The following is an 11,568-nucleotide window of genomic DNA, read 5'->3' on the forward strand; positions in this document are numbered from 1 at the left end:
GTTTCTTGGGCTTATCATTTCATTTACTTGTTTATGCAGGTGTCATTTCCATTCTCTTTCTGTTATCAACATCAATATGCTACATTGACAACTAATACTATAGCATATTTTCCTCGGTTGAAATATTTAGTTGTTACACTTTCATGCTAATACAAAGAAGATAGGTTTATCTGCTTATCAAAACTTTGGTTTGAATGATGCAGGAACTGAAATCTTCCCAAACGTAGCTCATATAAGAGTTGAAGTTTAGAGATGTTGCCAATGAACATACTCTATCCCCGGATAATCTTTCTGCTAGTGGGAGATATCTTCCCCGCTCTAAATCTTCCGGGAAAGTCAACTTCTAACTAAATTATTGCAGGAACTTTTGCTTGTATGAAATATGTGGAATAATATTATTCATCATTACATATATTGCTACATGGGACAGCATCTAAGTTTACCTCAGAATTCCCAAGTGAAATTCACCAGAAAAATAAATCCAAAAAAGGAAATCTAACAAGGAAAGTAGAGTGGAAACAATACATTTATAAGAACAAATCCAGGAGCAGATCACTCAAGTGAAACCCTTCAAGTTTAAGCAGCCACACTGTGAAGCACGACGGTCTCAACGGTGAGCCCTGGCCCAAAACCAAATAGGACACCCCACTCCAGGCCTTCTCCAGTGGTCTTGTGCCCATTAGCTGCAGACTTTCTCCTCACCTCGTCCAAAATAAACAACACACAAGCACTAGACATATTGCCGTACTCAGATAATATCTGTCTTGTGGCTTCTAACTTTTCGGGCTTCAGGCCCAATTTAGCCTCTACTTGGTCTAAAATTGCAGGGCCACCTGGGTGTGCAATCCAGAAAAGTGAGTTCCAGTCTGTGATGTTCAAAGGTTTGAAGGCCTCGTTGAGACTCTTCTCGATGTTCTTTGAAATCAGCCCGGGAACATCTTTGAGGAGGTGAAATGTTAGCCCAACTTCACGAAGATGCCCGTCGATGGCTCCGTCACTGTCAGGAAGGATAGTTTGGGCTGCCGAGACCAACTCAAACAAAGGCTTCTCAACCTCGGGCAATGGGTCGGCCCCAACAATAATGGCCGCAGCACCATCACCGAACAAGGCTTGGCCCACAAGACTATCGAGATGGGTGTCGCTAGGCCCACGGAAAGTCACGGCAGTGATCTCTGAGCAAACAACAAGAACACGTGCACCCTTGTTGTTCTCGGCCAAGTCCTTAGCCAACCGGAGCACCGTGCCTCCGGCGAAACACCCTTGTTGGTACATCATGAGACGCTTCACAGACGGGCGGAGGCCTAAGAGCTTAGTGAGCTGGTAATCGGCCCCGGGCATGTCGACGCCACTAGTGGTACAAAAGACCAAGTGGGTGATTTTGGACTTGGGCTGACCCCATTCCTTAATAGCCTTAGTGGCAGCCTCTTTGCCAAGTTTTGGAATTTCAACAACCACCATGTCTTGTCTTGCATCAAGTGAAGGGGCCATGTACTCACACATGCTAGGATTCTCTTTAAGAATTTCTTCAGTCAAGTACATGTAGCGCTTCTTGATCATAGATTTGTCACCTGAAAATGCAACATCACACCTATAGCCATCAGCGTTTTATTATCTACCATCATATATTACTGCTTATAATTAAATCATGCATAAAGGATTAAATGGTAAGCTGTTTATATGATTCCAACACAAAAATGGATAAGTTATGAATTAAGGACAAAGAAATAAGGAAGAAAGAAATCATGGATCAGTAGTTAGGTGATGATACTTACACATGCGCTGGAATTTCTCCTTGAGCTCAGCCTTGTGCTCGCTCTTAGTGATACGGAAGTAGTAGTCGGGGTACGTGCTCTGATCAATACAGTTGGGAGGAGTTGCTGTCCCGATGGCCAAGACGGTAGCCGGACCCTCAGCGCGTTGAGCCTTGCGGACTTCCTCGACGGTCACCATTTTGATATCTCGGAGAAGTGTCGAGAGAAGATCAAAATGGGGAGGCTAGGAGGAGGAAACAAGGATGGAATGAGCAGTTTTTGTTGCGTTACAATGGCAAAGCAAAAATGTTAGAATATAATGGTATGAGATAAAGGGGTTGTATATATACATGGAAAAGGAGTTGAGAAGGGAAGCGAGAGGTGGGTAGCTGGGAGATCACGTGCCTGCCCAATTACCTTGTTAGAAACCCCCGGCAAATGGCACGTGCATCGTGTACGGTTTTTTGTGGTGTGTGTTGCCTATCAAAATCCGCATGATTTGGAATGCGTTTGTACTCTCGTTTTACCTACCAAACAAAGCGCACAAAATATCAAGTCTTTTTTTTTTTTTTTTTTTAATTCAAACTTGAATTTGATAGAGCAACAGTACCATACCGCCCTTGCACATTTATTTACAAACCAAAATGTCGACAAAGACATAATCATAATCAAACTCTATCAATTCAAACACGGTTAGATTGAATGAATAGAATTTTATCTTCGTGGATGTGATTCAAGTATGACTATTATTAAGGGAGTTTTATTCATTTAAGAATACGATCATATTTTAATTTTACACCGTTTCAAATTTACTCGAACTGAAAGATAATTAATAAGAGGTTTTAATGGCTTAATTGTCATCAATAACCGATAATGAAAGTTTCCCACTTTTTCTAAAAAAATAAAATAAAATAAAAAATATAAACAAAAAGTGAAGTCATTTTAATTTAAAAGAATCAATACAAAAAAAAAAAAAACAAAACAAAAAACAAAAAATATCAGCAAATTGACTATTATCAGTTTTATTTTGGGGTGGTAGGTAGACAGAGTGACATAGATTATAGATCAATAATGTAATATAGATTAGCTAATTAAGCAAGAGCTGCCATAAATAAAGATGATAGACTTAGGTGAGAAGAGTTGGTTTTATTTGTATGGGAAGAAGGAAAAAAGAGAGGTGGTAGCTGCAATGCATGGTGATCATGCTCTCAAATACCTCAACTACCAAATGCCTTGCCTTTCTCAGTTCTCACTTTCATCAACTTTTCTGAGCTTCATTACAACTGTAGAAAAAGACACAAGAATGCCTCTACGAGTGCAATTATTTATAGCATTCATGTCTCGTGAGCTAAATCAGAAAATGAAGGCTATTAGTTCCTTTTGGGACGAGCCAATTGTGGGTTCAACTCTTCTTTCTAGCCGTGTTTAATGCGAGAGACACGATTTGTTGTGACAATGCGTTCGGGACTGTGACCGATATTTTGGGTGGTAGCCGAGTGTCACAATAATTGGATGAACAAATGATCGCAAATTTGTATTATAAATGATGGAAGATGGGTTCGAGTTTGGTGGTCGGTTCGAGTTAATTCCCCAACAAAGTCGCCAAAGGGGGAGGATAAACATAAAGCTTATGAGCAGTTTCAATTCACTTGTGGAGCTATGAAAATTGACCTATGGTAAAACCGTAAAAGCTTTAGCCATTTACTTTCACCCTAAAGACCTTATTTTGTATATAACAAAATGTCAAGATGCGTAAAGTTAAAGAAGAGAAGAATCCCTGAAGTGATATGCCACCAACATACATACCAGTCTAGCATTCAAGTATTCAGAGACTCGTTAAAATATGCAGCCAGTTTTCTCTGAATTGGTTTATATGGGTACTAGAGCAAGGAAAAATCACACAACAGTACACAACCAATTCTTGTCTAGCCCAATTTTATGTACATACTAACAAAGTTATTGACACAGAAGCTATCAAATGAGACTTGCTGCAAAAGTCTCATGGCTATTGGATGTTTCGCACTGCAGATTCGCATGCCATGTGCTCAAAGGTTCTGCTACACTATAGAAATCCATATCTACAGAAAAATTACCATCAGAAGCAGGACCAACCGGCTCCCCATCTTCCACAAAAATCAAGCTAGACTCCTCGCCGACCGGGGGCACATCATCACTTTGCCTCACACAAGGTGCTTCAGTCATTGATTCCGGCAATTCAGACAAAAGGGCTGCAAGAGAACAAGTGGCCTTGCAACTTTCAAGAGAAGTAAATTTCACATCCAACACTGGAATTTCAAAATCCACCACAGAAGAAGCACGTGAGAATTCAAGGATATTCTTCAAAACATTTTTGTCAGAATTCTCTTCTGTCACTTCCTTTGTATTAGCATCATCCTGAGTGCTATTAAATCCATCATCAGTCTCATTTTGAGGCAACCCGTTTGGAATATCAGTTTTATCAGGGTTGGCAATGTTGCTTATCTCAGTGATGACTACTCCATCCTCAATCTCTTCTGTTATCTGACAGGAATCAGTTCGAGCCATGCCATGATTAGCCAGATCAACGGCATTCTCACCGCTCTTACCATCAGCTTTGTATTCTTCTCCGCCCTCATGATGCTCGTGCTGCACATGAATTCCGTCTGCTTTAACAGAGTGCTCATCATTAGATCTTTCAACATTCTCCTCACTATATGAAGAAATTCTGCATGAATCAGCAAGTGAATCATTCACATTTTGTATCCCATCAGATTCATCAAAGCACATGGATGGCTCTGTCCCTATTTCTACAACTCTCGCTGAAGCTTTTGTGTCAGGGCTACCATCTTCTTCATTTAAGAACTCAGGAGCTTTAACTGAAAAAGTTTGAGCACACTTCTGAGGCTGAGTAGAAGTCAGAGACATGAACCCAGCTAGTGCAGATGCTAGGGCATCATCAATTGTCAAAGCAGGCCTTGGTGTATTCGTTGAAGGATGTATCACTAGACCTGATGATTGATCTTCTTCCTCCTCATCATCAGTTGAAAATTCAGGAGCAGTTACTACTAGACCACAGACCAACTTTGAAGGATTTCCTGAATCAGACATGTAATTAGGTGTAGTAGGGAGTGCCTCAGATTGAGCGTCCTTGTTACCTAACATAACTGCCTCACAACTGGGATAGTCATTTCCGCTGTTGTAGAAAGAGTTGGAATCAGACTCAATGCATGAGAAAGAAGGAGCACAGAATCTTGAGCATGTTGATAATCCAGAATTCTGTGATTGTTTGCTGAGTACTTCAAGTTGCTGCTCAACCCTCTCAAGCCTTGCCTCAAGGCTGCTTATGGGCTTTACCATTTTGTCTTCAAACCTCAATAATAGATCCTCTATTCTTTCCATTCGTGAAAAAAGCAGGTCCATAGATCTTTCAACATGATGACATGCAGTATCAGATTTGCTTTCTGTAACAGGAACCTCTAGAGGGATCTGTGATTGGGTGCTACAAAATGTATCCCCACTCACATCCTGAAACTTTACTTCTTGATGATCGGATATGCTGGGTTTAATATCTGTCTGGATCTTAGTTGCAACACTGGTAGAATCAGATGCTTTTGAACCAATCATTAGGGAGTCTTGGGTTTGGTTAACACTCCTTGTTTTAGATAATTGCAAGAGGGTCGGCATAAACATGGCCATGAGAGAACTTCCAGCTGAGCTTTCTGCTGTACTCGCTTGGTTTTCCAAATCCACTGAATCAGCAGGATCAGCAAACACATAGATCTCATCAACATAAACACAACCTTTCCTTTCAAGCGACAGTAGACGAAGTGTTAGAGATATACAAGGATTTACATCACTCATCTGTGCTGTAGCTTCATACAAAGCCTGAAAAATTGTACAGTGATCAGCACACATAATAATCAATAGACATCAGTGCACTCATACCACTCGCTCATAACCCACTTATCATATAAAAACTTCTCCCCATTCCCCTGGCCCATTGCCAATCTATGTAAACAAAACGCAAAAGGGGCACTACAAGTGACAGGAAACAGCCAAAGATATATTTTATTGTTGGCAACATGAAACATAAATTGGCTGAAGAATTTCAATGAGCTGATCTAACGCTTGGGTAGTTTGGACTCCTTTATCAAATTAGTATCCGCAATAAAACCGAATAGAGTCTAGAAAAATTATAAATCTGTTATGAGTTTTTCTTGTAAAGGGAGGATGGACCAAGACTTGTTATAAGTGGCTAAAAGAATGAGGAGGGGGACCAACATACCTGTTCAGAACCAAACTTGAATGGCAAGGAGCTGATTTTTTTATCAAGCGCATGACTATCTGGGACTTTCACTTCAACCCAGTCATCTTCACTGGTGCTCAAGTTATTGCCATTTCTTAGGTTTTCTTCAGATATGTCCTTAGGAGACCCATTTGAATTTGCTGAACGAACTTCTTCATTATCCTCTGTGTGAAGCACTTCTTCATCTCTGGCAGCAATACCGCAGCGAACAGTACATAGATATTCGTTGTCACTCTGCAAATCAGGTGCATAGTATATCTCATAGACTCGGGCAGTACTCCGAACATAAATTTGCTGGACCTCATGTTTTTGTGTGAAATTAACTGCAAGGCAAGAAGTTGTTGGTCATTTGTAAATAGGACACGGAAGTATTGATTCTCTTCTACTTGACCATTACACTTTTCTTAACAGGGACATTGATGGATTCGGTATAATGAGGATGTTGAGAAGTTCTTATATGCAAAACACTTTGACAAAAACAAAGTAACCCCCAAAACACGCAAAGAGTGGAAATAAAGTCTGAGGCTTATGAATGCAAAGGAACACATATTTGCAAAAAATAAAATAATCTATAGCGCCTTGTCATCTGCAGAACAATCATCTATTGTCAACAAAATAGCATTTTAGAGAGAGCTAAGATTGAAATACTTGTAGCATCTACCAAGTGATGAACTGTTTCGATCAGAGGACAACCATATTAACAAAATAAGTCCCAAGTTCAGATCTATTTTAAAAGTACAAATATAAGTGATTTCAATAGTATCGATTCTCTTCTACTTTTAAGTTAACGATTACATGCAAAGTATTTCTATAATCATTTTCCTCTTTTTCATAAACATGATCATGTCATGGTTATCAAGTAGTGACATTTGCTTTTCAAGAATCAAATACCTCTTTCTTGGTTGACAGAATCAACTAATTTTTGAATAAGATTGAATCATATTTTTTTCAAAATTGCTACAAGTATATATATGAATGGCTTCTTAACAATTAAGCAAAAAAAAATTAAGTCATATGATTGCCATTCACACCACCCTGCAATATCCTAGGCACTAACAGACATTGTTCATACTTTTAAGAAATTAAAACTCCTCTTTCAATAAGTCCCATCAGATATTCTTAGTTGAACTTCTCTTTGACACTAATCCGCACAATCTGAGTTATCTCTACCTAATTTGAAGTCCGTTTTAGCATTGCCATTAACAACATCCAGAAAATCTTAGTCCCATTACAGAAAAATCGAACACATGTATAACATCTCTAACGAGACTCTCTTTTTGGGATCACCTAATAAGAACTTCCGTAAAAGAAAAGGGCATCTTAGGAGTATACATTTGATCTAATGGTCGAAACTAGGTCCTTAATCCATCCCTATAGACTATGTTCCCAAACTATTAATCACCATCTTTCATGGTCCTTAACTCCTTAATTATCCTTAATAGTACTTGATAGCTTCAAAAATCTTGCCCTACAAAGGAACCTTAATTTCACAATATTCAACTATAGAATTTAACTCAAGCTGGAAAACAAATAATACTAATAAATGAATTGATTTAACAACAATATATTCCGGTATCAATTTCAGGTATGAGCTAAATTGAAATCCAGGAATCAATTTCAACTAGGTCGATTTTTCTAATGGATTCACGTATCAATTGGAACTAGATTCGAGCAACAAAGCAACTGAGGGATCAAAATCCAATCAATTTTGCTGCGGAAAATGTAAATCTCTCGGAAAAGAAGGAAAATTTGTGAAACATACTGGTGATCTCGCAAGGTCCAGAATCCGGCGACGGAGGGTGAAGAATAAGGGGGGATCCGGCGGGGGAATTTAGAGCGTCGCCGTCGATCGGGGACAAGGAGGACTCGAAGGTGACGCGATTTACGAGAGAGCCAGCGGCGACGGACCATTTTGTTGCAGAGCTCCATGAAGCGGTGTCGTTTTGTGTTTCCATGGTGGTGGTGTGTTTGGGTTTCAGAGAGAGAGAGAGAGAGCTGCTGCTAATCAGAGTGTGAGGGGTAAACTCGGTAATGTAAATAAAATTTTATTTATTTCTTCGCATCCCACACGTGTGCTGTTTGTTGGAGATTGGCAAATTTCATTTCATGTTAATAACTTAATACTTATAATAATAAATTTTTTTTATTTTTATTTTTATAGATACTACAATTATGTAACTGTCTACGTAATTATTTTATGGTCAACATGTAATTTTTATTGGTTAGAATTTTTTTTTTTTTTGTCAACATAATCCATTTGATGTCAATTAAGGAAACTTGAGAATGACTATCTATAAACCTTTAGAGTGGCCACCAAGTAACTTTCGAGACTGATCACCAGTCATCTTGTGAGTGATCATCAAGTAACTTTACTCCTATGTAAACGGGAGTAATGAGAAGTAGTAACACCACTTTCCCCAATTTATTCTCTCTTCATATTTTTTACTTCCTAAGTTAGCTTATTTTATAACACGTTATCAACACGATTCTCTAGTATAAACTCTCGGAGATTCAAGAATCATATGGTGCAACTTCATTCCTAATAACCAATACTCTTGATCTAAGAGTTTAACTTGTTTGTTCTTAATTCCTATGATATTCTCCAATATGTCAACCGACGAGGATATGCACAATTCAAATAATGTAATTGCATCTACAATATTTATTGTGCGAATGGACATCAATATTCAAGTCAATCTAGACATCTTGCTCGACACACATATCAATGAGCTTACTACCATTACTTCAATATTTTCATAAATTTATATGCGGTTGTTTCCATATCCTACCTATGTGTACGTGTTTGGAATTATTAATCATATATCATAGCTATATGCGTGATGATTTCACGCACATTGCCCCATCTTTAGAATCGAATGGGTTTCGAAAAGAACTACCCTTAACAGTTTCTGTAGCCATAATATTTTACATTCATTTTTTTTGGAAGAATGAAGGAATTACATTTATAAGCAATTTAGATACAAGTACATGATATAAGTATAGGAGAGTCAAAAAAGACAATCTGCAACCTAATATGAAAGCCATGAAACAAAATTGCACTCATTATTAACTAGCTGCGCTGCCTATATCTTTCATGATAATATTTACTTTACCCAAAAACAGAAGAAGTGGAAAAAGGTCTTCACTTCTCCTCTTAAACCTAATCTAAAAGCCGTTTGGTAGAAGATACACAAACGGTGGTGCCCTCATTAAAACTTTGTTCAAATAAAATGCATGGGAAAAACCGAGGAAATAGTACCACCTACAAACAAATTACACAAATGTACGCATTGCGTAAGAAAGTATGAGTCTGCAAGTTTGAGTCCAAAGGCCTGGAAACAATGAAAAGTCGATTTCAACATGTAAGGTAGCCTTCATAGACAAGACCTCCATCAAAATGGTTTTGTATTACCAGTAGAGACACCAAAAGCAGAAGAAAAAAAAAAAAAAAGTTGTTGATAACCTTCATCAGATTTTCTAAAAAAAAACACTCTCCAAGATTAAGAGCTTGTGTGTCCATGGATAATCAAGTGTTGAGGGCCTTTTCAAACTGTGGGCTAACAGCATCACAAGATAGGCCTGGGCCTAAAGATTGACCCAAAAGCAAAGGTGTTGCGCAACTGTTCTTATCCAAAAGGTCAGAATATCACGGTAGGCTAAGAAATCGCTGGAGAACTGCTTGTAACACCAGTAACTGCTCGATGAGCGCCTGCACACCACTGGTGACAGAACTCGACGACGAAATAGGCCAATGAAAATGGAAACTACCCACCGACCGTGTTATCAGAAGAATGCTTGTCAGTCTAAGACGTTGAGTCTCCTTCAAGATCGAAAACCTCCACAATCAAATTATCAGCATGATCCACACCAAAAATCGCCTGAAACCTCGATCATAAGCCACCTAATGCTTGTACATTTGATCAAGCCTTCACAACATAGCAAAAAAGAGATTGTTTGCATAGAATAGAACTAACTGAGGTCCCCAATGCTGGTATATCGACCAAGTTGAAATTGTTCCTTTGATGTCTGCATACTTCCAGAGGCCGGTCGTGCCGAAACAGCAAGCCTCAGAGAACAAAACAAAACTTGCAACAAAACTTCACACAAAATATTGTCTAGCTAGAATAATCTAGACATTGTCTCCCATTTGAAAAATGAGAGAGAACTTGGAGATGAAGCTAGCTTGCACCATATTAACTGATAGGCAGTGAATAACTGTTGTTGTCAATGACAAGCTCCAAAGAAATTGACTTCAAATTCATTTCGCTAAGGAAGTGACTCACGTCCACAATAAAGAAAAATAGCAGAGAATTTTCTCTTGCCCAAGATCAATAATAACAACACAGAAGAAGAAGAAGAAGAAGAAGAAGAAACCAGAAACACAGAGATGATGGTTGAATGACAATCTTCACTACTCAAAACAGAACTGATTAATACAAGGGAGAGCTACACGACCTGGTCTTTTGGTGTTCTCCAAACCAAACTAGCTAGGACACTTAAATGACTAAGAGGAGAGTTCTAGACACACAAGGATTCTAGAGACCTCTAGCTACTACAACATAGAAAACAACAGAAAATTAAATACATGTCTACAACATAAAAACTTTTCAGCTTCCAAAAAGAACTATTCCCTCCTATCACGGGGGTGACCCCGGTTCGATTCCCGGCAACAGCGCAAAAAACTTGTTGGTTGCATCACAAGTATGAAAATATGTGCAAATTTGTGTGATGTTACCTACTCCCAAGATTAGGATGTCAAGTTTTAGTAAAAGGAAAGTGAGAGTATCGTACCCAAGGGATTGAGTAACTCTACCCTAGCTAGATCACCGTTAAAAGAAACCTAGAAAACACATGTAAAGTCTACTTTTTTACAAGTTCACAACCTTAACCCTTTCGAAGCTAAAGATCATGATGATGGTATTAACAATTGTGGTAGTGAGTGGCTTGGTTGATTTTAATTTGGATAAAGACAATTATGTTGCACAAAAATAAAACAAACAAATTAAAATAGAGAAACTAAATCAATGAGAGAAGTAGAGACATCACACCTAACCTTACTTATGCACAAAATGTAACCCATATTTGATGTAATAACATGCTTTGACAAACTTCCCCTTAGTGCTTTGGTGAAGCTACCAAGAAACCAACTAATCATGCAATTCAACAAACTTTGGTGAAACTAGCTAAGTTAAATTACACAACCTTAGTCCCATTTATATTTCATTAAAACACAAGTGGGCTATGAACCGCAAGCCTAACACCCATTTAGAGTAATTAAACTCACGATACATGCATTAAGTTTAGAATAAGAAATTCAAGAAACTTAACATTTCCCGTATACCACCTAAAGGCTACACATGCTCACGGATTCAAGAAGTAGTCAATTTCAAGTTTTCGATTCATTAGTTTCCTAAACATGCTTTCTAGGTGACTAAGCTAACAAACACATTTAGTAAGCATTAAAGTTTAGAAGCCTATAGATTCAAAACATGCATAAACATAAAATTACATGGAAATTTACATTATTTGCAC

The 11,568-nt window shown here is 38.3% G+C and overlaps 2 protein-coding genes across 2 annotated transcripts; both read right to left on the minus strand.

Moving 5' to 3' along the window:
• Window positions 1–365: 365 nt before the first annotated feature.
• LOC133718710 (polyketide synthase 1) lies at window positions 366–2,068 on the minus strand. The gene is made up of 2 exons (XM_062145577.1): window positions 1,773–2,068; window positions 366–1,568 (listed from the first exon to the last, which is right to left on the minus strand). The coding sequence occupies exons 1-2, from the start codon at window positions 1,948–1,950 to the stop codon at window positions 577–579; spliced, it is 1,170 nt and encodes a 389-aa protein (XP_062001561.1). The 5' UTR covers window positions 1,951–2,068; the 3' UTR covers window positions 366–576.
• Window positions 2,069–3,502: 1,434 nt separating this feature from the next.
• On the minus strand, window positions 3,503–8,053 carry LOC133715170 (uncharacterized). Its single transcript, XM_062141559.1, has 3 exons — window positions 7,799–8,053; window positions 6,016–6,359; window positions 3,503–5,615 (listed from the first exon to the last, which is right to left on the minus strand). The coding sequence occupies exons 1-3, from the start codon at window positions 7,989–7,991 to the stop codon at window positions 3,726–3,728; spliced, it is 2,427 nt and encodes an 808-aa protein (XP_061997543.1). The 5' UTR covers window positions 7,992–8,053; the 3' UTR covers window positions 3,503–3,725.
• Window positions 8,054–11,568: the final 3,515 nt, after the last annotated feature.

This window comes from Rosa rugosa, chromosome 6, assembly GCF_958449725.1.
Source record: "Rosa rugosa chromosome 6, drRosRugo1.1, whole genome shotgun sequence".
Taxonomy (NCBI): domain Eukaryota; kingdom Viridiplantae; phylum Streptophyta; class Magnoliopsida; order Rosales; family Rosaceae; genus Rosa; species Rosa rugosa.

Coding starts and splice junctions, on each gene's coding strand:
- LOC133718710 (XM_062145577.1), bottom strand. CDS start 1,950: ATGGTGACCGTCGAGGAAGTCCGCAAGGCTCAACGCGCTGAGGGTCCG. Junction 1,569..1,772: donor GGAGAAATTCCAGCGCATGT/GTAAGTATCATC, acceptor TTGCATTTTCAG/GTGACAAATCTATGATCAAG.
- LOC133715170 (XM_062141559.1), bottom strand. CDS start 7,991: ATGGAAACACAAAACGACACCGCTTCATGGAGCTCTGCAACAAAATGG. Junction 6,360..7,798: donor TGGACCTTGCGAGATCACCA/GTATGTTTCACA, acceptor CTTGCCTTGCAG/TTAATTTCACACAAAAACAT. Junction 5,616..6,015: donor TCAAGTTTGGTTCTGAACAG/GTATGTTGGTCC, acceptor ACAATTTTTCAG/GCTTTGTATGAAGCTACAGC.